The 27023-nt window shown below is 35.5% G+C and overlaps 3 protein-coding genes across 8 annotated transcripts; 1 reads left to right on the top strand and 2 right to left on the bottom strand.

Annotated features, from left to right (window-relative positions):
• Positions 1-220: 220 nt before the first annotated feature.
• On the top strand, positions 221-11764 carry LOC18108392 (uncharacterized). Of its 5 annotated transcripts, none has more exons than XM_006371300.3 (8): positions 221-1991; positions 2667-2722; positions 2814-3086; positions 3177-3413; positions 3766-3885; positions 4045-4173; positions 4601-4636; positions 11453-11764. In XM_006371300.3, exons 1-7 carry the CDS (start codon positions 326-328, stop codon positions 4619-4621), a joined length of 2502 nt encoding a protein of 833 aa, XP_006371362.1. In that variant the 5' UTR covers positions 221-325; the 3' UTR covers positions 4622-4636; positions 11453-11764. The 5 variants fall into 5 exon arrangements, with proteins under 5 accessions (XP_006371362.1, XP_024447619.1, XP_024447618.1 ...); XM_024591851.2 differs by lacking the exon at positions 11453-11764 and adding an exon at positions 11059-11319; XM_024591850.2 differs by lacking the exon at positions 11453-11764 and adding an exon at positions 10600-11147.
• Positions 11765-15714: 3950 nt separating this feature from the next.
• Positions 15715-23971, bottom strand: LOC18108389 (vacuolar protein sorting-associated protein 9A). 2 transcript variants are annotated; one of them, XR_008058147.1, is made up of 8 exons: positions 23537-23971; positions 22949-23096; positions 22526-22696; positions 21272-21451; positions 18959-19241; positions 18508-18743; positions 16330-16435; positions 15715-16142 (listed from the first exon to the last, which is right to left on the bottom strand). XR_008058147.1 is itself a non-coding variant. In XM_006371297.3 (7 exons), the coding sequence occupies exons 1-7, from the start codon at positions 23659-23661 to the stop codon at positions 16409-16411; spliced, it is 1170 nt and encodes a 389-aa protein (XP_006371359.3). In that variant the 5' UTR covers positions 23662-23971; the 3' UTR covers positions 16131-16408. The 2 variants fall into 2 exon arrangements, 1 of the variants encoding a protein (XP_006371359.3); XM_006371297.3 differs by having other exon boundaries at positions 16131-16435.
• A 947-nt stretch (positions 23972-24918) lies between these two features.
• On the bottom strand, positions 24919-26531 carry LOC18108388 (B2 protein). Its single transcript, XM_006371296.3, has 5 exons — positions 26011-26531; positions 25752-25852; positions 25555-25638; positions 25375-25485; positions 24919-25164 (listed from the first exon to the last, which is right to left on the bottom strand). The coding sequence occupies exons 1-5, from the start codon at positions 26405-26407 to the stop codon at positions 25123-25125; spliced, it is 735 nt and encodes a 244-aa protein (XP_006371358.1). The 5' UTR covers positions 26408-26531; the 3' UTR covers positions 24919-25122.
• Between the last annotated feature and the right edge of the window lie 492 nt (positions 26532-27023).

Here is a 27023-nt window from a genome sequence, read left to right as displayed (position 1 = left end):
TTTTAAATGAAATAAATAATATTTTATCTTAAAATTATACTTCTCAAGTTTTTTGTTTTTTTTGGACTTACTAGAAGTTGATATGTATCTTCAAAATTGAATAACTTTTCACTATCAAAGTTAAATAATAAAATACTTATCATAAACTTATTTTAATTGCAGCAAACAAGTATCTTATTTTTTGTTTTTGTTTTTAATGGATAGGATCAAACGACTAGACTACGACTAAAATAGTTCTCGAACGACGTCGTAGATCGTCAACCAACACGAGGTATCTTGTAGTCGCAAACAGAAGTGATGAATTGGTGAAGGAAATCAACTGTCAATGGAATCACCGGAATTACCAGAATGTCCGGTGTGTCTATCAACCTACGACGGCGAGTACACTATCCCAAGAGTACTCGCATGTGGGCATACAACCTGCGAGTCATGCCTTAAAAATATCCCACAGAAATACCCTCTAACCATTCGCTGTCCTGCATGTACACAACTTGTCAAGTACCCATCACAGCAAGGCCCTTCTTCACTTCCTAAAAACATTGATCTCCTTAGGCTGGTTCAGCAGCTACAAGATCATAATCCCCAGAAACCCAACAACAAATCCCAAATTGACAAACCAGTCCTTGCTCAAGACTTTGACTTCTTTGTGCCTCCTTCATGGTCTGATGAGTTTTATACTTCATGGAAGAACTGGGTTCTTGACAGAGATGATGTTTTTGTTGAGGATAAAGAGAGAGGATATGGGTTGTTAAAGGAGGGGAATAAAAAGGTGAAGGTGAGGCTTTTTAAGGTTGGCAATGATGGGGGTTTGTTGAGTGGTAAAGTTAAAGGATGTGTTTTTAAGTTGAGTTATGTTGCCAAGGTTATGAATTTGTTGAATGGGATGAAGGAGGAGAAGAGAGATGAATTGGGTTTTATTTTGAGGATTTGTGCTAAACAGGGAAGAATCTGTAAGGGTTGTGGTTTGTGGTGTGATTTGGAAGATGGGGTTTTGTATTTTGTGTGTGAGAGACTTAATGGGAATGTTTTGGATATGTTGGGTGATTTTGAGAATGGTTTGAGCAAAGATGGTTTGTCTAGTTTTGCAATGATTGGAATGGAAATGTATGAAGCAGTGATTGGATTGCATTTGGAAGGGCTAATTGTGGGAAGTTTAGGTGTTTCTTGCTTTGAATTGGATGGTTTTGGACATGTGAGTCTAAGTTTGAGTGAGGTTTTGGTGATGGGAAGGGCAGTTCATGATGGGGTTATGGAACTTGGTTCTGGTGGGAGAAGTTTAAGTGTTAAAAAATTGGGGAGATTGGTCGGTGAGATTTTGAAAAAGGAGGTTTTTGTGAGCCCAGAGGTTTTGTTTGGGATATTGAAGAGAGAGGGTATGGAGGTAGAATGTGGTAGCAATAGATATCCAATTGGCCTTGGCTCTGATGTTTGGACATTAGCTTGTACTGTCCTTAGAATGCTTATCGGGAAAGAATTCTTTGAGGAGCTAGGTGATCATGTAGATTCTATCATTTCAAAAAGAAGTGAAGACAATAATTTGGACTGTTCGGGTCTTTACACTGGTTTGATGGAGAAAGTCAGCTCTTTGTTGGAAAGTAAAACCGGTGAAGAATTGAAACCATTGCACCAGATGCTATGCAGGTCTTTGAGTTTTGATCCAGGGAATCGTCCACATGCTATTGATATGTGGAAGTGTATTAGGGACTTATTTATTAGACATCAGCATGATACTTCTGTTCCCAGATTGGGTGAGGCTATCCATGAGGAGAATAAGGAGCATGTGCGAGTTCTTGGAGAACTATGTTGGGTGCCCCTAAAAAAATCAACTCTTAAAAAATCCGAGTTAGCAGAAAAAAACAGTGGAGAAAATCAAGATCAAAGCGAGGACGTGAGAAATGATAAAGATATCGCTGAGGCTCTCGTGGAGGGGAAGGTCAAGTTCAAAGAAATGCAGGGCCATCTTGATTGTGTTACAGGATTTGCCATTGGAGGTATGAAATTTTACTTGATGCTTTTAGATTGCAAAATTATGTTATTCATTTAGTTACTTCCACTGAAAAGAACTTGTTAAACTTGGGAGTCAGCATCTTATAGATGCTCATTCGAATTTTCAAGCATCAGTTCCCAATCAGGCTATCCGGTGACTTTATCATCATTTCAGAGATCAAAGTCATGGAAATAGCTCCTGCAGTCCATGCCATGCTGTGACTTTCCAACATGTGGTGACAAAACCTGGAGTAATTAATATAAAACTCTTCTTTGCTGGTTATGTTGCAGCAGGATTTTTGCTGTCAATATCTCGGTTTTGAACGGTGGAAAATCCAAGCTGAAAGCTTGCTTCATTTTCTAGATCACCACTCAGCTTTTGTTAGATGACAATAGTTGGGACTCGGGAGCCTTTGAGGCATGTGCTCTGTTGTCATATTAATGATACTGAGATTCTGACCAAGGAAGATACCCTTATATTGGGTTGTATGAAGTTTCATAAGCATGATTTGAACCTTAAATTGCAATATGGTCTTAAGTTTCATAATACTGTTTATCCTTATTTTGACTTTAGTTTCAAAGTGGATGAAAAATTCTACTACCCTAGAGAGTGATGGAAAGACGAGAATATGATTGATCAACATACCCTCTTTCTTCTGACTGTACTCTTTCTCTTGCAGGAGGATTTCTGTTTAGCTCCTCATTTGATAAAACAGTCCAGGTCTGGTCCTTGCAGGTATGCGCTATAAAGGCGACATGTGTTCAGGTTATTTTTTTTTTTCAATCTCTTCATCAGTGAGCTTGTTGGCTGAAAATGCTCCGTGCAGGACTTCTCTCATATGCACACATTTAAGGGCCATGAGCATAAAGTCATGGCTGTAATTTATGTTGATGAAGAACTACCATTATGCATTAGTGGGGATGGTGGAGGTGGCATATTTCTCTGGAGCATCAGTGTTCCTATGGGGAAAGAACCATTGAAGACATGGTATGAGCAAAAAGATTGGCGTTATAGTGGAATTCATGCCTTGACCACTGCAGGGAATGGGTATCTCTATACTGGTAGTGGAGATAGGTCAGTTAAGGCTTGGTCATTGCAGGTAAAGCTTGCATTTACCATCTACTACATTTTATATGCTACATGGATGTACAAGACCTTAAAATTTTTGTTCCTTTCCTGATTTCATCAGGATGGCACCCTGTCATGCATTATGGATGGTCATAAATCAGTAGTTTCCACGCTAGCAGCATGTGATGGGATTCTTTATAGTGGGAGTTGGGATGGAACCATCCGTCTGTGGAGTCTAACTGATCATAGTCCTTTGACAGTGTTGGGAAATGACTTGCCAGGAACTGCAACCTCTGTCTTGTCTGTCACTGCAAACCAGAATATTCTTGTTGCAGCCCATGAAAATGGACAGATAAAGGTTTTATGTGCTCTATTTTTTTTTATATATTTGTTTATCTCCATACTGCAATTTTAGATACTAAAACAAATTTGAGGTTAAAGAGAAGAAATAAAATCACACACCCGCATTCAAATTAAAATAGGTTGTGTTTGAAGACTTGCTACATGAATGATGAATGAACATGTCATATCTTCCACATGCACAGATCCCACCCCCAACCCACCCTCCTCGTTCCACAGAAAATAATTTGTTCTATCAACTGTTGAGGCTGATTGGGATTGCTTTTAGCTCTCCTTTTTAGGAAAAGATTCCCTGTGCATTTGCTGGTGTTGCTTGTTTTTCACTGTGTTTAATTCATCGCTTCATTCAGGCATGGAGGGATGACGTGTTTAAGAAATCGACACAATGCCACAGTGGTGCGATTTTGGCTTGTGTCATGGAGGGAAAATGGCTATTCACCGGAGGTTGGGACAAAATTGTCAACGTACAGGTACATTGTAAATTGATACTGTATCTTCATTGATTATCATCAACTCATGGAATAGAATTTGACAAGCTAACTTCTTTGATTTAGATTTTTTAATGTAATGCATTTTGGCATTTAGACTTTCGTCATTTCATTCAGCTTGACAAATTCTGTTTTTTATAGGAGTTGTCTGGAGATGAATTTCAGGTGGATACTAGACCCATTGGATCAATCCCAGGAGGTTCTGTGGTAACAGCTTTATTATGCTGGCAAGGAAAGCTTTTCGTTGGTCATGGAGATAGGACTATCAAGGTGTGTCACCTCTCTTACATTTACTGCAACCTTTCTAATATTGCTTCTCTTATCAGAAGGCTACGTTCACATTTGCTTGCAACTGAACAACGTATTGTTAAGGACTCTATTTGTTTGCATCCGTTCTGTTGATTTTTCTGAATGAGTCATTAACTATTAACTTCTAAAATGCTACTTGTTACCACCAACCTTCTAAAACTTGTTCCTTCAGTTCATTGAGTTAATATTTGAGTCAACATTTGGTTGCCTTGTGCTTGCATGCTTGGATAATATAGGACCCCTAGCATATAGTACAGTGCTTTTGTAACCATCAAAATTGTGCAACCTATGCCATCTTAATCGAGAAATGTTCTGACACACATTAAAGCATGTATTGGATTATCCATGACTTAAACTCTGAAACATTAAACCCTGTTTGCAATGCCAGGTATACTACCATGGAAAGTGACCAAAAGCTCACCAGGTAATTGCAGTTCTTTTCCTTGCACTTCTGACTCCATGTTCATTCGGCCCTAGCCCCATGGCTTATTAAGTTGTCTTACTTTTGTAAATTTGAAGAACTACTCGTTAGGACCATGGGTATTCTGATAATTGCTTGTTGGAGACAGAACACAATGTTTAACATGGTTCGGTAAATTACCTACATCCACACATAAGTCAATTTTAGGGAGAGAATAAGGAGAAAGATTCATCCACTCTACTTATCTCCCAATCTCACTTTTTTTCTCTTAGCAGTGCTGCATTGGAAGCCACTGCTGCTGCCCTTTGGCAGCTTACTCTCTCTCTCCCTCTCTAGCTCTTCAAGCTCTCTTCTTGCTTCTACATGCTACCTCTTCTTCGTCTCTATGTATAGAGTATTGGACAACAAATGGTAGTGAGCAACTCCTCACTTCTTTTTTTGTGCCCATTATGTTAATGTGGAGATTTTTGTCTCCACTACTTAACAATCTCCCACTTGAAAACAAATGAGATTGGGATTGTTAGGTGGTGGAGATAATAGTCTCCACATGCCTACCACACTAGGATAATGGCTATTAACTTAGTGAGAAATTGAGTTGGAACCACTATCAATTGTTAGTCATTCTTTGGCTTTAAATAGAGCCAATATAAATGAGCAAAATATGAGCAGTAGAAGAAGAATAAGAGGATAGAGAGAGAGAGGGGTTGCCAAGGGCAGCAATGAGTGTGAGAAAAGTTATCTTCTTGCCTCTACATGCTACCATTTCTTCCTCTCTATTTATAAAGAGTATTGGACAACAAATGGTAGTGAGCACCAGCTCACTCCTCTTTCGATGCTTATTATGTTAGTATGATAGGTATGTGGGGATTTTTGTCTTCATTACCTAATAATCTCCTACTTGTGTAGCTATTGCCAAGGGTAGCAATGAGTTCGAAAAAAGTTCTCTTCTTTCTTCTACATGCTGCCTTTTATTCCTCTTTATTTATAGAGTATTGGATAACAAATGAGAGCGTTGGTGCCCATTATGTTAGTGTGGTAGATATGTGAGGATTTTTGTTTCCATTACCTAACAATCTCCCACTTGAAGACAAATGAAATTATTAAGTAGTGGAGACAAAAGTCCCTACATACCTACCACACTAGGATAATAGCCATTAACTTAGTGAGAAATCAAGTTGGTACCACTATCAATTGTTAGTCATTCTTTAGCTATAAATAGAGCAAAATATGAATGAGCAAAATATGAGCAGAAAAAGAAGAACAGGAGGAGAGAGAGATAGAGGGGTTGTCTTGTGTAGCTGTTGCCAAGGGCAACAATGAGTGTGAGAAAAGTTTTCTCTTCGATTCAACATGAGCCAATATGAATGAGCAAAACATTAGCTCACCTAAGAATCTTCCACTTGTGCGGTCGTTGCCAAGGGCAACAATGAGTGTGAGAAAAGTTCTCTTCTTGCTTCTACATGTTGCCTCTTCTTTCTTTTTATTTATAGAGAGTAGCAAGCATTAGCTCACTCCTTCTCTTTCGATGCCTATTACGTTAGTATGTTTGGCATGTGAGGATTTTTATCTCCACTACCTAACAATCTCTTATTTGGAGACAAATGCGATTTTTAGGAAGTGGAGACAAGTCCTCACATATCTACCACACTAGGATAATGGCCATTAACTTAGAGAGAGATTGATTTGGAACCACTATCAAAATTTAGTCATCCTTTGGTAATAAATAAAGCCAATATGAATGAGCAAAATATGAGTAGAAGAAGAACTAAATGAGAGAAAGAGAGGGAGGGGGGGCTTTCTAGTGTAGTTTTTGCCAAGGGCAACAATGAGTATTTGAAAAGTGAGAGTTGAGTTAGGTTAAGTTAATGTTCCTCTTTCTTTATTGATGTAAATTTGTACCTCTTCTTTATCTTTAATGATATTGGTTGCTTTGTGAATGTAAGGTGATTTTCCTAATCATGTTAAAAATTGTGTTTCGCCTCCAATCGACAATTATCAAAACATTTGCGGTCCTAACAAGTGGGCATCCAAGCATGGGTGAAGATGAACTAGTAGGTGTTTTGATTTTACCCATAAATGAAAGTGGTTAAAAATGTGTTTTGGATATACTACCGTAAAGAAAAGGCCGAAAGGAATACACTGGTGAAAACAACGCAAAAAACTAACATAAGACAGTCATAAAGGGGGAACTGCCCTTTTGCAGCCACACGCCTTCTTCACCAGCAATAATTTACCTAACCTTAATACCAGTGAACTGACCCAGACTTCTAACTTGAACCAGAGTGCCATGTCAACATTATACCAACATCTAGTCTGCTGACACATCAGCAAGTTGCAAGCCGAGGCTAGGATCCAATGTGATTGATCTTACGTGCAACCAGATTTGTTATTAAAACTAGGCTATCTAATCATGCTATATTTGTTTTGAACAAATCATAGTTTAAAATGCGATCAGGATGCTTTCAAACTTGTTTCTAGCTTATTTGATCGTTTTGAATGCAATGGTATAGTCCGATTGTCGAGATTGAGAATGAAAATGATGGTGGTGATATAATGAGATTGGTTGCTCGAGTAGAAAGGGCATGCGTAGGTTATCTTGATGGTCGATGTTAATGAAGAAGTTGCACGTGGTAGCCCAATATATGTGTAGGATTGTTGTAGGGAATTCAACACTCTTGAAGGAAGGCAAAATTAGTCTTATAGAACGTGGAAGATCATGGTGTATAGTGATGATGATTGTAAGACCAATCTTGACAAATCTATTGCACTGGTAGTGTCGCTAGATGTTGAGAAATCAACGGTAGATAACCAAGATGTTTAGATCACTTGTAAAGGAAAGCCTCAACATAGCTAGCAAGGGGAAATATATGGAAAGTCAATATGATGAATAGATACGGGCCTAAAAAGTTCTATTTAAGAAGATTGAGTTTTAAATAGGACCATTATAACCCTTTCAATATTTTATAGAAACTTGCTTACTGGAAGTATTCACATAATACTATTTTCGTATATAAGTAAGTTGATGGCAAGGGAATAGTTGGGTTTCACATGTTCAAGGATCTAATGAAAGAGTGATTTCTTTAAAAATGTTATATTCGGTGACTATGATTGCTTAAGGGTAGAACTAAGGAGGTCTTAAATGGAGGAAAAGAAATACAACAAAAGGATAAAGATTGACACTTTATTTTGACTCGGAGAGGTGTTGTGACAGGAGGAGCTACTATCAAACATAAATAAGGAATAAAGAAATCTGGTGAACAGAAATTGCACGGGGGCACATGGAGATTATTCACGAGTACCTGTAAGATCCAACGAGGTACTGAAATGAGACAAGTGCAATGAAAGAATGTGTTCCTAGATGAAGCTCAGAGCATAAATTGTGTTAAGGTTGTACAACAAGAAGTCTCTTGTACTCTTGTTGAAGACAATAATAAAGATCTTTCCAATACATGCAAGAATGAAAAGAAGAGCTATTGCATATGCTCCTAATTGAGGGGTTACGACTGCCTGTGATGAAAGGCAAAGAAACATTGGTTTGAGTTCTGAGCATCTTGAGTGAGGTGGTAGTGATCTCTTAGGGTGCAAGTGCCACAATGAAAAGCGTAAAAGCTCCAAACATAGAAATTGAGAGGGAGGATTGCGAGGAGTATATTGTAACTCTCTTTTTATATGTGATCAGTGGTAGTGATCTCTCTCATAGTGCATATGGTGGTAAAAAGTCTCGGAGCCACTTCAAGGCATCATAAAAGGAGGGTGCAACCGCTCCACAACAACGGGTGAGGTGTGAGGGTCATGGTGTGAGCCTAAAAAAGATCTATCCAAAGTCAATGTTAAGGCTAGAGTATTGTGTCAAAGACAAGTGTAAAATGCTCTTTAGAAATGGTGTGACAAGCTATTTGGTTGAGTGATCCTTTGTTAGAAAAGGTGTGACAAGCCATCTGGTTGAGTGATCCTTCGGTGTGAGTGATCTTTTGGTGTGAGAAGAGGTGTGTTTGGTGGACTTTGGTGATAGAAATATCCATGAAGACAAATGAATATAACATATGTATATATAGCCAACAATAAAATCTTGGCTATTTGTAAAGAGTATTAGACAACAAATGGTAGCGAGCACCAGCTCCTTTTTTGGTTCTCATTATGTTAGTGTTGTAGGTATATGGAGAATTTTGTCTCCACAACCTAACAATGTCCAACTTGGAGACAAATGGGATTGTTAGGCAGTGAAGATAAAAGTCTCGACATACCTACTACCATACTAGGGTAGTGGCCATTAACTTAGTGAGAAATCGAGTCGGAACCTCAATTGTTAGCCATTTTATGGCTATAAATTGAGCCAAATATGACCAGAAGAAGAAGAAGAACGAGAGGAGATAAAGAGAGAGAGGTGCTGCCTACGGCAGCAATGAGCGTGAGAAAAGTGAGTTGAGTTGAGTTAATGTTCCTCCTTCTCCTTCTCCGTTGATGTAAATTTGTACCTCTTTTCTAAGTCTTCAACGGGCAATTATGAGAATACTCGCGGTTCTAATACTATTATATCCTTGTTTGGCCGATCATATATGTTATTTACATCACTGATTTTGTTTTACAAAATATATGCCTTGGACAATGCTGCAGATCAAGGTTGTTAAAAACGCATTTTTAACACGGCACGAAAAATACAAAATAAACTCGGATCGTAAAAACGGATTGTAAAATCGTAAGGAAAATTTTTTAAATGAAGAGCAGTGCATAAAATATCGAGAGTTTTCTTTAAATGAAGAAACATATTCTTTCAAGAAAACATATATCATCAAGATAATGAAAAGCAATTAGCTAAGAGCAACTATGCAATAATGAGTCAAACCAGTGAATCCCTATATTTATTGGTTAATTATGATAAGATCTCCCATATTTATTCATGTCTTCTTGATCTTGATCAATTATTTATTGAAAGTGCTTTGAAACAACCTGGAGCATGGAAAATGCTTTGAAATCTGCAGGCTGGGGTGGGTGTGACAGGGTGTTTTATGTTGGTGTTGCAGAAAAAAAAACAGGCAATACTGAAACAACATATTTATATATAAATCATCTTCTATGTATTCACATCCAACCAACCTCTGCAAATTATAATTGTACCATTGATGAGGACGATCATGAGATTGGAGAATTATTTCAGTGTAATCTAAAATTCAATTAACTTTTGACAATGCTTCTGTAGTCTATAGACTGTTAAGCTAAATATAAATATATTTAGACGTACAAAACACTAATATAGAACACTAATAAAATCGAAGGAAGATCATGTACAGACCATGTCTTCAATTGATTTTATTATGCAGGCATGCATCATCTCATTAGCAACTGTCATTGATGCTGATGACAGTAGAGGTTTTTTAATTTCTGCATTCTAATTAAATTATGTTTTACCTTTCCTTTTCTTTTTATGGCTTTTCAAATCTTCTGCCTCATTCACTACTTCACCCTGCAGAAACTTCTTACATAGAAGTAGCAACATCAACAGTTCTTTTCCCCACCTCAATACTTTGTCCCTGGATTAAATTTATAAATCGAATTTGTTTTATGCTTGCAGTTTTGTCAGCGGTATCTGGGCTACAAGTCGCTGACAATAAACTGACTAAGTAATCCATGAATACATTAGGTGATCGTCAATTTATTATAAAGGATTTCAACATCAGAGAGTAATTTTTGCCTATCATTTTCTAAACAAGTTCAAAATCGAACACCACCCATTCTTCCTATTCATTTACCCAAACCAAAGAACTACTCTTAATCCCTTTCCCGTGCATAAAACCATCAAGAAAAAGCTTATAATTCTCAATCATAAGCCTACATCCATCACTCCCGTAGCTTACAAATATATGAATATACATAAAAATTGCAGCACAACATAACCACATGACCTGGCAACGAAAAAAACTTCAAAGTTGCAGATCGTAGATCACTCACCGGTAGGTTACAATTTGCAGATATAATTCTTTTCCACCCAGATTGATGATTTGCTTCCAGGAGTACAAGTAAATGGAGATTTAGATTTTGAAGAATAGTTAAAAAAAGAGAAAGGGCTGAACTCTGAAGGTGAAAGAGAGGCAGATTGCAGAGATTGTTTGTTTTGAATTTGAAAGTTTGGATTTTGCAACGTTGAACTGGAGACATTTTGAGAAAAGGAGGCACTTTGAGAAAGAGAAATGCTAGGTTTTGACTTTTTGGTGCAGTTACTGCACAGCATATAATATATTCCTTATAAACTCGTGAAACCGGATTTAAAATCGTGATTTTACACGATTTCAACGATTTCACTGATTTGATACGATTTTGTAATGATTTTATTACTTTTTTTAACTCGATTTAACACGGTAACATGTATTAACTCGTAAAATCGTACGATTTTACGAGTTAAAATTGTGATTTTAACAACCTTGCTGCAGATGCTATTAGGCTGCTGAAAACAGTCTTTGCTGGTTTCTTGCATAGTCAGCAGCTTCTGAAGTCTGCAAATGATAATTTATATACAGAACCCATCCTCGTACAATAGATTATGGAAAATGTACAGTGTGAAAATTTGGAATTCTCTGAACAGCAGCGTTTCTGCTGGAGAGGAAAATGTTTTAAAAATGATGTTGCTGTATAGAATTTAATATGAATGATTGACACTTGAGTGGTATTTGACAAAGCTTTTAAATTGTACTTTTGAGCTAACTTTTTATTTTATTTATTTTTTAAATGGTCATTTATGAGGACAATCACGGTCGTAATACTATTATATCCTAATACTATTTGTTTTTTGTTTTTTTTGTTTTTGTTTTTTTTTTTTGTATCTAGAGTTGAATGCTTCGAAAAGTACAGGTGTTTTTGAGAGGAACAAGAAGTTTGATCTTGGCTTTTAACAAATAGAGGCAAAGTTTCTTATGTTAAAGGTGACAAATTTGTAACGGTCGCTGTTTGTCTTAGAAGCACTTTGGAGCTGTTTCAAGGAAATAAAGGCCCAATGCTGATACTGACGAAGTCCAACTGAGTGAGACATGGTGGTAAATGGGGTTATTCTTGGACATTGCTTAGCATATACTACACCATTGGCATGCTCTACGCCCGCCGGTTGGAATAAAAGCTTTTTCTAGCACAAAAAAAAAAAAATTTAATTTAAAATCTATTGTATATTGAATAAATTTTTTAAAATATTGAGATAATAATATCCTAAACAATAATAAAAAACTATATTAAATAACAAAAAAATAAAAAAGGGTGAAATGTGAGAAAAAAACATGCGCCTGTACTTGTGCGCCTGGCCTATTAATAAGAGTTCTGGTCTATATGCTGGGTCTTTTAATTTTTTTTTTAATTAAAAGGATGGATGACAAGTTTCAGTAACTAGGGTGTCTCTAGAAAATTAATGAAAATTAATGCACTTAAAACTTTGATTTTCAATCTATTTTTGATCCAAAACATCTATAAAGCATTATATAGACCTTGATTAACTTATTTGTGGCTTTAAAAGATCAAAAAATCAGTTTAAAAATCCAAAATCAATTCAAATTCAAAAAAATCTCAAGTTTAGATCTACAATCTCATGCGATATTAATGCTAAAGAATACCCTAATCAAACTCTTCTTGTTGAAAGGAACTTTTTGACACAAAAATCAATATCAATCTTGATAGTTGAAATTAATGTTAACTGATTATTTTTTTCTTTATTGTCGGAATTTAATGACTCTCCTTTTCCTTTCATAAACTAGAAACCGAGCAATAATAAAAATAATGATTTATACCAAAATTGAATTTGAAAAAACTTAAGGGACCAAAAATGTGTCATTTGGAAAATTGGAGGACTACAGTAATTTTTTTGTGCTATTTTTTTAACTCACCACCTTTATTCAGCGCATTTTCCAACCCTGTTCCTTCTTTCAATTTTTCTTTGGTTAATAAATATGAAGCAATTGTCTTCTAATTTTGCAATATAAGGACTCAATCAAGGAAAAAAAACTTTGGGAATCAAAATGAAATTTTTTCAAAACAAGCACTGTTTCAATCAGAAGTGATCTAGGGGAGAGTGCTCAGTACACGCTTGGACAATAATTTCACCTCACCTCTTAGTTTCTTTATTATAATATAATTATAATTTGTGGTTTTACCTCAATATTTCCTCTGATATACTACATTGAAGATTCTGATTTGAAGCACCCTTTAGTTGATTCTGTCTAGAAAATCACTTGGTGCACCGATTATTTTTATTTCGAGAAGCAACTCAACTGGCCACCTGTCCTCATGTATGCATTACACTTCTGATGAGTTGGCTTAGTTTTATCGTTCAAGTTTATAATGCCTACCATCGAGCATTGTGATCTTACATGGTGAACTGAGTATGTGCAGCTTTTTCTGGTGGGTTCACTCTTTTGGGAGAGAAGTTATGGAGTAAATCATCAACTATGTCAATGCAAAAGATATTTTAAGTTATAGGCATTCTTGTATGGCATTATTTCAACTAAAGCAAGCCTAGTATGTTGAGGGTTTCAGAGGCTACGAATTCTGAGCTCAAAGAAAAATCCCTTTCAGTTTTCCGAAGTTTGTTTTCATTCAGGGGCTGTATGGATGCCATCTAAGCGTAGTTATGAACTCATATTTTTTCAGTTTGCATTGGTTTAATCTAAAGCAATTGCCTGTATGGCATGTGGGGTTTAGCAGCTTCAGAGTGTGGTGGGAAATGGTAACGCAAAGCAGAATAGGCAATCAGGAGCAGTGTAGCATGTCAATTTGCTGGCTTATGCTTTTTCTGGGGGATTTGAAATGCTCCAAACATCACTATTTCCTAGAGTAAGTGCGTTGAGCCCTTGAAAGCAATGGAGAAGGCCAAACTGGGGGTCGAGAAATTGAAGGAAGGACTCTGTCTTCGTGAGAAACAAGAATGCTGCAACCGTGATAGAGTGAACTTGAGTAAATGGGTGCCCCTTACCTCACACTAAGAGTATTCTGGTTAGGGAATTTCTGCAGGAATGCTGCTGGTAGATTGCTGGATGGCAGAGTTCTATAGTAAAAGTGGAGGTCAGTGTGTCAGCACAAGGGTCCGCAATCGGAGAGGCTGATAAATTAGGGGCATGGCATGGTAACTGCTCTATCCTCATTGAATCTGATGTATGTAATGTAGCAGGGACCGCATAGCAGAGTGACACAGCAGGGAGAATGGGAAATTCAAACGGTTGTTGAGGATTTAAGGAGTCTGATCACATGCTTGCCAACCCATTCCCTAACTATCAGTTGTTGTGCAAACGGTTTCAAGATGATTTCTGTCTCTTATATTTTATTTTACTCATTAACAGGTTTAGATTATCTCTGGGAAAAGAGATCCACGAGTGGTACTGATCAAGGATATTTCAATGGTTTATCTCATTGTTTTCAAAATCAGCCCGGCCTAGAAAACAGATCTGAGGATCATTCGACCTTGGCCCCGGACCGGGATGGATTTTGATCCAGACTGTGGTGGGTATGTAGTTGACACGGAAAAACCAAGTTCATCAAGTCAAAACTGAAATAAAACTTGAGCAACTTTTTTTTAACAAAGTTGTTTCAGTTTTTTTTTTTTTTTTATATATATATATATATATAAAAAGTCCAAGATGACCAATTTTGGACAAAAATTAAAAATAAAATGGTTAACTCAGGTCAATTCTTTCTACAACTTATAACCTGAGTCTTGAAGTTTCAAAACACTAGTTTATCTGGCTTGGTGGTTATTAAGTGTCTTGCTGTTGATGCAGCCATTGGAGGCATAGGCAGAATGAGATGATGTCCAATGCGGTTCTGGCGAGAGATTCATGTTGAAATTTAGTTCTGTGTATTTTAGGTTTTTCTCCTATCTTGGCAATTGATCCAAACTTATACAGGGCTCATGGCATTTACTGTGTATCACTTTTCTTGTTGATTTCTTCCATGGTCAGATCTTAGCCAAATGTGCTTGTTGTATTTCAGATTGTGAGACTTTGGCTCGAGGGTTATTTATTTTTGCATATTGTATTTTGTTCTTATTTTCTTCTTGAAGTAATCAATTTTATGACATCAATTTTGGATCAATCAGTTGCAACTCAGTTTCTGGGTTTAAAAACTCTGAAGAGCTGTACTGATTCTAGGAGGATGGATACGGGGCTATCTACAGTTCTACATCAACGAACGTCAATGATATCGTCCGATCCCTACTAAGAAATTGTTTATTTGTGAGATGCGCGCGGTATACTACATGTTTTTTCATGAGGTTCGTTGAGAAATATAATTAAACAAACATACTTTATGATAAATATAATTAACAGTTGCATACCTGTGTTGATTAATGATACAGTATATATAATCCAACATCAAAGTAATATTTTTTTTTATTTTTTAAAAATTATTTTTAAAATTAACACACGATACAAAATATATAAAAAAAATTAATTTTTAATAAAAATAAAATTTAATTTTTTTGAAAGTACAAGTGCTACCGGGTTTTCAAATAATCTCTTAAAAAGATTTCTCTTTGAATTGAATATATATAGATTGTAACAAAAAATTTAAATTGGATTAAAAAAATCCAAAATGAAAACAATTTTCTAATATTTCTCTCGAGTAAGGACGATTAATGAAAAATGTCAGGGATGTTGGCAATTGAAAAGAATAATGAAAATTTATTTTATCCTATAATTGTTTTTTGTACAAAAGTCGTCTATTCATGATGACGTTTTTCATCTAAATGTTTAAATAATTTTTCTCGTGATGTAATTCTTTGGTTTAGTCGCGAATAAAAAAATATTTTTTTATTTATAATTCTTAATTGTAAATTGTAATGACGATCAATTGTTTTCATTGAAAAAATAAGATATAAAAATGTGAAAAGCAGAAGCAATAAATAAGTTCAATTACAAAAAAAATTAATTTAACAAATCTTCTAAATATATATAGCTACTTCTGAGATAAAAGGGTTTATAGCGCATTAACTTATTATGCAATTTAAATTCTTATCATTTTAATATTTATTAAAACTTTGCTTTGCGTTCTTTGACTGTATGTGTATTTCCATTTTAATGAAATAATCGACAGAGTAGTATGTTAAGAAATAGAAACAAACTAAAGAATATAATTGATTAATTTTTGTAGTAAAGGGTATGATTGATAAATTGTGTAATATATAAGGGTATCTTACGAACACAATCCCCAACTACCTCCCAGGATTCATCTTAAAGAAACATGTCTGAAATCCATCCGACCTGGAGCTTTGTAACTGGCCATATCAGATAAAACTATAGATACATCTGCCTCTGTAACTTCTTGCTCCAAACCAGAAGCTTCACTAGGGGAGAGGAAAAACATCCCCTCATAGAATCATGCTGCAATAACTCATCATACCTAGCATATAGATCACTAACATGCATATTTTTGTAATTGTTTTTTAAGAAAAAGGATGCAATTGAACTTACAAAAACTCCCCTACCATCCATGCAAATCTAGCTGCCAGCTAAAGGGCCAGTGTTGGCAATAATTTGATATAGAACTGTTGCATTTGATATTTAAAGGAACATGTCAGTAAATAGATTTGATTCAACTTTCCTAGGCTTGATGATCAGAACTGACTAGAATGATGAGCCTTTGCAAGTTGCATTATCTTAAGTAGATTGTTATCAAAGGTCCATTTCTGGAAATATTACCGATATGAAACGAATTGAAAGTGCAAAACATACTTCTGCCAAAAGTCGATCATGCTTGATGCTTTACATAAGATTAAATTGAAAACCATCAACTTTCTTAGCACTCAAAGCCTCAGCATCCTTTCGTTGTATCACTGACCTGTTAGCACATACATGATTAGTCAGAACAATCAGGAAAGGAGTCGTCTAGGTTTAAAAAATAAACAAGGCAGCTGTTTATAAAAAGTGCTTGACTTCTCTAGTGGTGGCAGGAAAAACAAATATAAGATGAGATTTTCCACTCATGGTTATAATTAGAAGCATCTGACTGTGTTTTAACTTCGGTTGATGTACAGGAAGCTGTCCGTCATGGATTTGTCAAGAAAATGTGGGATGGAGTGATGATTGCTCAATACAATCACCACAGGTCATTCATGGTATGGTGATTTGGGTTATGAATTTGGATGTGGAAGTTAAGTAATAACATCGGATGCTTACAAGAAAGCAGTAGAGAACTTGCCCTTGTATTCCAAGCCAAGGACCATGAACTAGGCTACAGGCTCTAATTTCATTTTACCAATCATTGTCAGACTCATAATTGTTACTCTCGAGGACCTGTTCTCCTTTTTTTGTCCAGTCAGATCCATGAAGGCAACAATCCATTATCATTGAAGGCAACTCTCAAGAACTTAAAACCTACTACGAATATATTGTGTGCGTAGGCAAGGGATGATGTGGAATGTGTACAACAAGCAATGATCAAAGTACTAGCTGCAACATCTGGCAAGACCAATTGGGTTACAAGGCATGCTCTTAAAGGTGTCGTGCAAAACAGCATCTCCAGAGCTTCTTGATTACTGCCTTAAACACTTGAGAGGGAAGTTGGCTGCTTGTGGCATGGTGGTTCAGGCACAATGCAATCCTAATTCCTCTGATATTGAATTCAGGTAGTTGATGGAAACACTAAACTGTTCTAGTAATGTTTCACTCAAAATTTGCTAAATGCATTACTCAATTGTCATCTCTCTAATGCAACAGGCTTGAGCCACTGAGTTTCAAGCACTACAGAAATGGATTCGACTCGAATCAACCGTCTAAAGAACAAATAATAGGTGATCTGAAATTTTTATTTGCTCCACCCTGGAACCATGTTAAACTGTAGACCCTGGAACCATGTTAAACTGTAGACCTATAGTGACAAGGGAAGGCATGATTGACTCAGCTACCATGCTTCTTGACTGAAAACAATTTATGAAGGGCAATGGACCTGATAAACAGATGAAGGCTAACCCTTTTGCTATTTGCCTTCTGTGCCATCTGGAGTTTTCAGAGCAGCCAAAAGGAGACCCTGCTATACCACTGGAGTTAATTGTCCTACCTTCAAATGCACTATTGCTGACCTAAAAACTGAAGCAAAGAGAACTTTTCAAGAAGTATATGCCATGTTTAAGAGGTTTGAAGCTGACAAGTTTCTAGACTTTTGCTCTCTTGAGGATTCCATTACTCTTTAAGTTTCTGGTCGGACAAAGTGGATCAGTCAGAATTAAAGGGACATCTCCATCAAAACATGCACCTAACCATTTCCGAATGGAGAAGGAACTGGATAGTGGATTGCATGTGTAGGGCTAAGGATGATGATGGGAGAGTTAGCTTGTGATACATGCGGTGTTTGGCGGTATACTAGGTGTGCTGGGATTGACAATTATGATGAGATTCCTGAAAATATTTGTGTGCATGAGATGTGTCAACTAATACCACTAATAAAACTGAGGCGGGCACAAATTTTATGGAGAAGGAGGCATCTAAAAGAACTTCGCTATCCAAAAAATCTACATGCAGCCGCAGGGATGGGGCTGGAACTGATGGTGTCAGTGTAGGACCTAGACTATGACATTTAGTGTACCCTAGGTTGTATATATTTCCTGTAAATCTGATGTCTTGAGTATCTTATTCTTCTCCTCTGTTGACAAAAGTAGTTCCTCAATCTTTTGTATTCTGTTATACAAAGATTACTAAAAGAAAATGAGAGAAAGAAAAGATTATCATGTTCCAAGAATTTTTTCTGCTTTTACAGACTTGTTATTTGATGTGATTATGGCATTTATGCATCGTTTAAAAAAAATCAAAAGAAAAAAGAAATATCAAACATAAAAAAGTTTATGTAAGCAAATGGAAATTAAGGATATTGAAAGCACATTACTTTTTAACTGGAAAAGATTTCACTTTATATACCTCTGCCTTCTCCTCTCGGATCATTTGTGCTTGTCCCTCAAGTTGCAATAAAATGTCATCTCTCCCTTTAGGAACAGGAAGGGATGGTTCTGTTCTGGTTGCAGAGCGATGCCTAACAGCCCTGCAGAGGCTAGAGTACTTTGTAACCACATCTTTGTACAGACTCAGCAATCTTTCCACGTCTTCAACAGTCAGTTCACCAGGCTCAGCTTCCATATATGGATAATTTGATCTGCCTGATGCAATAAAAGATAAATTAGATCAAATCAGATGGAAGGTTGCATTAGTCCCTTAACCCCAAATAAAAAAGACTTCATTGCATGAAAATATGAAACTGGTTAGTATATAATTACAAGTCAAAACCAATGCAATAACTGTTTGACCATCAGAAAATAGCATAGACTAAAAAATCTACACACGAAAGCAACAATTTGGCAGTTTTCAATCTTACCATCTATATTTGTTTTCATGCCATGCATTCTTGTAGAAAAAATAGGATCTGTCTGTGCCTGTGAAGCTTCTACTTGTGATACCTTGCTGTCCAACTTAGCTGCTTGCATGCTCTCTTCAAATTCAATTTCATCCATAGAAAGAGATTTGGCATCTAACTGGCCAATAAAGGACTTGGCTGAGACAAGATTCGTGAAATAATAAGCTGGTTCAGATACCATTGTTTCTTGCCTCCTGTACAATTGGATGTATTTGAGGTTTGAATGCAACTGAGGAGGATTGGCCTGTTGAAAGAACCAATTAGTCCTATAACCTGCAAGATAATGCAAGTAAAATATAACCTAAAACAAATCTTCCTCCAGCATGCACGAACAAAGACAAAACTGATGACAAAAGGAAGAACTTAGTAATCGGAAAGAACATAGATAACAAGAAACTGGCATATATTACCATTTGAGCATCCTTGCCACAGAAGTGTACAGTCAACCAAATCCAATAATTTGATAAATGAAATGCAAAGGAAAGAAAGAGAGGAGAAATGAAGATATAGGGATTCACATGCAGAAAAGTGCACAAACAGATCAGAGAGAATCCTTAATATTCACTATATACTTGGTTTATATGTGCACGATCACCTCAAAACTCTCAAGGCCTCACAGAAATAAGAATGACAATGCCTACTCTTAATGAGATAACACCAGTTGCAAACCAATTATATATTTGAAGCTCTTTCAAAATCAACCAGCAAAAAGGATTAATGGTGTTTCATGCTCAATGACACAGCACTTCAAGAATTGGATATAAAAACCATTCAACACTTATTGAAGCTAGTTAATTCCAAAATCTTGGGCACCACAGTAGTGGGACACGAACGGGATAATTTACACAAATCACCACCAGCTCCTTAGATGACTAAATAAGTTTCTGTACCTTCACAGATATTTTTCCACCTGGATTTACCTACCAAATAAACCCCTATCTTAACTAAGCACATCAAAAGCTGGCAGAAAAAAAAAGTAACAGGATGCTTAAGTACTAATGTTGTAACAGGAGGCTAATTGAGGAACACGATTCAAAATGCTTCATTGCATTTCAGGAAGTAAATAGAAAATATTTCAACTAATCACTTTCTAATAATAGTTTATCCTGATAGAAATGGGCCTATTTGACATAACTATCTATATAAATGCTAGGGCCTTTGGAGGACATTTGACATCTGAAAATACAGGCTGCTGCTTCAAACTATGCTTCAAACTCCAGGTTGATACTTTGAAAAAATTCCTTTACATCATTCTGTTTTATAACTACAAAACAATCTTGGAATAGACAAACGCCACATTGCTTTTATGGCTAGTGTTGAAGAATTTGAACCCATGCAAACACAAGAGTACTAAAGATGATTATGAATCAGAAATTATTCATGGCTTTATCTGTTAAGCTCACTGATGTCAGTATATAAGCGACTCATTACGATAAAGTATCTTTGATATACATGTATTTAAATCAATGCCACATTTCTTTTTTGGCTAGTGTAGAAGAATTTGAACACATGCCAATGCTAGTGTACAAAAGACAATTATGAATCAGAAATTATTCGTGGTTTTATGTGTTAAACTCATATATAGATGCTAGTATATAAGCAAATCATTTTTATTATCATTAGACATTAGTATACATGTGTTTACATCATAAAATATAAACTACAAAATATAACTAAATTCTGCAAAATCACAATTTCATAACATTTTCACAACTAAAACTGTTTAACATAAATAACTCAAATAAATAAAATAAACAATGAAATAGGTTCAAATGGGCTCAATCTCTCAACCAAAAAGTGACAGGCTAAGCCATCCTATGTCGTCTCCGTCTATATACTCGTGTAATCTGCGGTGTGGGTCTAGTGTCCCCACCACAATAAAGGTAATTTAAAAAGCTTTTATATTTTTTGAAAAAAAGTTAATCAAGACCACATAAACAGACCAGATTAAGCAGAATTCAACACAAAGTGCATTGTTAAGTGTGCTACTTATCATGTGCATCAACGTAGGCAAGAAAAGATATCAAACCATGCATCTAAATGTGAAATCATAAGTTATTACCAACTATGTCCATGTTCTCTGGTATAGAAGCATGTGCAAATGTCACAAGATAGACAGTCAAGGCATGGAAAAAAATAGAATGCCAATCAAACAATAAACGTGGTATGATTTTACTCATCCAATTTTCTATTGATGCATCAAACTACAGAAACAATAGTCCAAAATAGGCAAACAATGGTAGGAAGAGTTGCTTATTACCAAGGAGATCTTGCCTTGATTGTGACATATATAAGAACAGGAAGAAAGTCATCGGCCCCTCCCGGTACATGATTTTCTGACATTGATGCATTGAGCAGCAAATTGTTGATGATCCTGCAGCAGCTCATAATACAGTGAAGCTTCTCACGAGGAGCTCTGAAAGCATTGATCTTCTGCAATTCCTTTTCTGCAAGCTGGGGAAAGAAGGAATAAAATTGTAATGATTTTTTAAGAGGAGTATGTATCACCATTGATGGAACAAGGGGAAAAAGGATAGGGATCAACATTAGAGCTACAAAACAATACATTTACATTAACAAATCAATTGTGGACTTTGCACTCATAATAATTAACAATTTTGAAACTTCCAAGATGGAGAGAAACTCTCAAAACAATACATTCAACCTGGACTTGTTAGGAAAAAAATCTATTACAGCAGCAATTACCCAACAAAAACTACTTGACTTGTCACAGAAGTTATCTATCCAGTTCTCTATTTCAATATCACTTTCATAAGATCACTTCCACACTATATGTTCTAATGGTACTGCTCCTTCATTTTGTATTCTCTTTTTTTTTCTCAATAATTTCTACTAGATAAAAACAAAGATTTAGAGTTGTTATGCTCAATCATCAAATTGCCTAATCAATCATTCCATTTTAACTTGAAGGCATACAGTGAGATCTAATGAAATGCCAACAAACTCTTTAATCTCTCCCACTAACCAAGGCAATGTATAGTTATTCATTCCTCAGCATAATTTGTTTGCTCTTTACTAAATGCAACAATATTATATAAAAGAAACAATATCATTAAATGTAGCAAGTTATCCAAAGGAGATTTTCTGTGAGACTGAAGATATAATATTTTGCACAAAGAAGACCCCCTGGCGATGAAATGAGACATGGAAGTGTAGAAATACCATCCAATACTAGTAAATTATCCTTAACGGTGCTTTAGGAAAAGTGGCAAGTTGAATGTGGACTTCGGAGAAAATGATTTGAATTTATGTTTTTATATGGAAGCTAGTAAAATGCAAAGTTCAGATCAAGAGTAGTAACATGTCAGGTTGAGGATGAAGAATATAAAATGATAATTGTAGCATGGCCACAGATGTATCATCAGTCAACATGCTTCTTAGTTGATGACATCAAACTGTGCTATAGGCACCAGATTAAAGACAGTTAATGGAACTAAATCAAGCAGTTTTGCATCGATATAAATGCAATAACATTTCCGAAGTGTGAAAATAGGCTAGCACACATACCAGCCATGAAGCTTCATTCTGAAGAAATGGAGGAATATCCAAATGCTCAGGCCGTAAAAAGGATTGCAACAAGTGTATCTTCTCAGAGATCTCTTGGTCAATCTTCACATCCTCGGGAGAAATAGCAAATGTTCGGGAGAACAATTTCGTCATGATGTATTTCTCCAGTCCCTGTGTTACAAGAAAGCGATGACAAAGAAGCGAAAAAAGTTGCGTGCAATTTGAAATCAAAATAAAACAATATGTTAACATATCATGTTGAGAGCAACACAAAGCTATAAAGATTGACAGAAGACACAAACGCTAAAAGTAAAATAATTATGGACAGCATTCCAATACTTTGGAAACTGATACATCCTAATGACAGGAGTATATGATATAACATATGCGTAGGAATTCTAAGAGAAATAATTCAATAACTACCTCCATTGAGCAATCAAATTCATCATCAGTGGCACCAGCCCATAATGGATGTTCCATGATAGCTGCTTCCATTGTTGAGAAAAACTCTTGTACCCTTTTGCTATCATTTTCAGGGTTCGCAGACGAAAATTGGAATGATACAATGAAGCTGAAACATATTTATTTTTCTTCATTAAAACTTATAACATCTCGAGCACTTACAAATAACAAATTCCTTACAAAAAATATTAACTGCAGGCAACTTTTTTTAAAAATTGAAAAATCTTTCAAGAAGAAAATCACATTATAAAAAAAATCCGCTGCCTTTTAATTCAAATTTGCAGCAACCAGATACAGCACAAGATATAGAAAAACATAAAAGAATTAAAAGATTTTTTTAATTAAAAAAATACTGAATTCACCATAAACTGCTAAATGATTTTTCCTCTACAATTAACAATAGAACACAACCAAAACCCAGTTCGGTTAAAATACAAAAACTAACCAACAATAACAATAATAAACACTAGCAATTTAATTCACATATCAATAAACAATAATAAACACTAGCAATTTAATTCAACTAAATATGAAAATTAAAAAAAAAACCTTTTAATGGATTTGACTAGATTGAGAGAAGCAGGATTTCGCATTTTATCAAGAAAATCATAAAACATAATTGACGATGACGATGACGATGACGATGACGATGATTGACTCGCTGCAGTGTCCATTGGATCAACTTTCAAACACTACCGCTCCTTTCAGAAACAAAGGCGATGATCATAGTTCATGGGCGATCTTTCCTCTTCTTCTTCTCTCAAAAATAGGAAGACTTTTCTTTTTTATATATTTTTCCCTGTAAAACGAATTTTTTCTTGCAGAGGTGAGAAGTGTGAAAGAAACAAAAGTAAAAAGGTAGTAAAAGGGAGCATGGGTTTATATGGAAACCCATAGCAATTATCTAACTACTAATCCGAGAGAGAGAACTGTTGAGAGCAGCAGTACGGTAAGCCAAGGTCGGAAAACAAAAGGAGAGAAGACCGTTAGGTTCATCACGTGATTTGATTTGTTTTTATTGTTAAGGAAGCCGTTGAAAGCAATCGGAGGTCGACCCGGTTTAATTTCAAGGTTAATACTGTCCACCCTAGTTTTATTTTCTTAAGAAAAACACATTGAAAATAATAGGTTATTCCAACGTTTTTTTTTTTTTTGAATTTTTTTTAAAACAATTCAAATTAATATTATTTTTATACTTTTTATTATCTTAATGTTGTGATTTTAAAAATAAGAAAAAATTAAATATTATTATTTTAATATATTTTAAAAAACAAAATCACCAAGTTAACTTATTTAACTTAGAGGGTGCTTGATAATGCAGTAACGGTTGTTTTTCAAATAACTTTTTATGCCAAAATGCATGCCAATGATGCTTTTTTATTTTTTAATAATCATTTTTGATATGAGTACATCAAAACGATCCAAAATATATAAACCATATTAAATTTTAACAAAAACAAATTTAAATTTTTTGGGAACGCGGAACATGTTCTTGTTGGATCATGTAAAATCTTATGACTATGGTTGAAAGTGGGCTGGGCTTTCAAAAAATGGGTCATTTTAAGCCCTGCTTTTTTTTCAGCCTAGCCTCTTTTTTTTTTTTTATTCTATTTATTGAGAAGTATACAGTTTCTTATTTTACAGTGCTCAATTTCAGGGAGCGAAATACACACAATGTTGTATTCGAACCCTGGTGAGTATTATTCTCATTGGCATGAAATCTTTGTGCAACTTGTTAAGATAATTTCATATAAATAAAATAAAATAAAATATTATTAAACCTTACTTCTAAAAAAATTAATATTAAAAATTAAGACTAAGGATACACGATGAAATAAATTACGAAATATAATTTTTAAAATAATTTAATATTAAAAAATAAGCTTAAAAATAACACAAAACTCTATTTTAGTGATTTACACCCACCATCATTTATCACAAGAAATGCCGATTTTTCATCATGTATTTGCATGAAATGGAAGACTTTTTGTGGTTACAAAATAAAATGTGTCTTCGAAAATACAAATTAGTCGAAATTTCTTGAATAACATTGATATAAATCCAGCTGCAGCAGTTGTTATCCAAACAATTGATATGAACTGGCTTGCTTGAATCTTGATATTCAAGCAAGCATGTTAAAGCTCCTTCTGATTGAACAAGTCCAGCAATGCAAGCGCCTGCAGCAGAACCAACATAGAAAGTCTCAGCACACCCAGAAAATTCTGGTTATTGACTCTAACCCATTAAAAGAACCGTTTAGAAATGATACAATGATTTTAAAAATAATTTTTAAAAAATAAAAAAAATATTATTTTAATGTATTTTTAAACAAAAAATATTTTAAACCGTAACCGCTATTACAATCCCAAACATCTAAGCAGATATACCTCTGGCACAGAGAGTTGCAATCGGAACTTGGGGCCATCGTAGTGGTATAAAATTGGTCTGAAAGCATCCTCTTCCAATGGCTTGCATTTCTTCTTGAATCCAATTCTAACCTGAAATGAATAAACCCTTTCAGCGTAGATTGTTCAGAGCACTGATCATTGCAACTCCTACAATTTTACCTGAGCTGGAAATCTTGATTCCCCTTTACACTTCTTGTCTTCCCAAGCAGTTGGTTCTATGTTTGACCCGCCGAAACTCACAGCCTTTATAATTTAAGAGATACATGTGCCACCGAAAGGGAAAAAAAGACATTGCAGCTGTAAGATCTTTTGCAAGACTACATGGGTGAAGGATTTGTCGTTGTGTCTAGGCTTACCTGGAACACTCCATGCAGCTGATGGCATGTGTAGTTATAAAGGAAAAGGGGTAAGCCTGGTGTTATGGCCCTGACAGAGTCCCTGTACTTGTGCGGAAGCCCTGCAGAATGGATTGGAAGTTCATCGTTATATTCATTTCTTAAGACCATCGATCCGACTCGCCATAGCTTCAAAAACATGTTTGCAGTAGTTGGATACTATAAAGTAAAGATCGAAGGAGGAGTTCTGTACTTGAACAGAAAGATTGTGAGAGATTACCGAAGAGCTGGCGCCGGAGGTCCTCTTGCATAGTCTCGTTGTTGCACACGAAGATGTAACCTCCCATGACTTCATTTCTTGGCAGCAGTTCAGCTGGGGGAAGTGTCTTGTAGCTGTACCACTTGGAATTACCAAGCTGTTCCTGCTGTCTATCAAAAGGGTATTGTTTCATTTTAGCTGCCGGATTTCTCACAGATATGTCAGTACTGAATAGAGATTTCCTATAGCAGCCATCTTCATTTGCGCATTGATTTTCCTCCATCTTTCTCAATTGACTATCAAAAGCAAGCCTTGATGCAACTGTTCTCCATCCCTGTAGCTCATTCGCCGAAGCAATGCCATGCTGGGGTTGCCACAATGAGCTTCCAGTACTGACATTATTCTTGATTATGGACATTTTGAGTTTGAAAACGATTTTGTACGAACATTGAACACCTATTTAAGGACTCTTGTCGGCAATATATACTTGCTTAGTTTTGTTTCAATACGTGATCTGCTTTCGGTTTTGTGGGATCTCTTTTCTTTTCACTTTTGTCTCTCTCCTTAACATTTGAATCAAATAGTCCGCCATTGCCTTCTATCGTAAAGTTGTTTAAATCACTACGAAGTATAATGAGATTTTGAAATCCTTTTTCTAGTCCTGGCCCACAGAATTGAGTACACAATTAAGCTCCTTTTATTATTTGAGTTACAACTTCTATTGATGTAGATATATATTAGTTAAACCCATACAACGCTTTGGGTCGAAACAAAAGTTTTTTTTTTTTTTTTTTATACATTGCAAAAATAGAATACGTAGGCGTCGCTGGTGTATTTTCTAGTGGCAAGATAATTGTTTAGTTAAAGATTATTAGGAAAATTGAGTGAATTAGTTTTATATGAAATTTTAGGGTTAAAAAGCTGGTTTGTGATTAGGAAATATATTAGTACTTTTAACACACTTTGCATGAGGTAAATTATATTAATTGGTCTAGATATGGCTTAAAAATTATTGACAAGTTTTTAATTAATGG

The sequence above is a fragment of the Populus trichocarpa genome, chromosome 19, assembly GCF_000002775.5.
Source record: "Populus trichocarpa isolate Nisqually-1 chromosome 19, P.trichocarpa_v4.1, whole genome shotgun sequence".
Classification (NCBI taxonomy): domain Eukaryota; kingdom Viridiplantae; phylum Streptophyta; class Magnoliopsida; order Malpighiales; family Salicaceae; genus Populus; species Populus trichocarpa.
This window is presented reverse-complemented; position numbering and strand designations above follow the sequence as displayed.

Bases quoted from the DNA above. Each gene is read 5' to 3' on its own strand.
- LOC18108392 (XM_006371300.3), top strand. From the start codon at position 326: ATGGAATCACCGGAATTACCAGAATGTCCGGTGTGTCTATCAACCTAC. The intron at 3,087-3,176 runs GTAAAGCTTGCA...TGATTTCATCAG, and splicing joins TTAAGGCTTGGTCATTGCAG to GATGGCACCCTGTCATGCAT. The intron at 3,886-4,044 runs GTACATTGTAAA...TGTTTTTTATAG, and splicing joins ACAAAATTGTCAACGTACAG to GAGTTGTCTGGAGATGAATT.
- LOC18108389 (XM_006371297.3), bottom strand. From the start codon at position 23,661: ATGGACACTGCAGCGAGTCAATCATCGTCATCGTCATCGTCATCGTCA. The intron at 21,452-22,525 runs GTATGTGTGCTA...TTCTTTCCCCAG, and splicing joins AGAATGAAGCTTCATGGCTG to CTTGCAGAAAAGGAATTGCA. The intron at 16,436-18,507 runs GTATATAAAGTG...ATGTGCTAACAG, and splicing joins TCCGAGAGGAGAAGGCAGAG to GTCAGTGATACAACGAAAGG.
- LOC18108388 (XM_006371296.3), bottom strand. From the start codon at position 26,407: ATGTCCATAATCAAGAATAATGTCAGTACTGGAAGCTCATTGTGGCAA. The intron at 25,639-25,751 runs GTAAGCCTAGAC...TAAATTATAAAG, and splicing joins AGCTGCATGGAGTGTTCCAG to GCTGTGAGTTTCGGCGGGTC. The intron at 25,165-25,374 runs GTATATCTGCTT...GTTCTGCTGCAG, and splicing joins TGCAACTCTCTGTGCCAGAG to GCGCTTGCATTGCTGGACTT.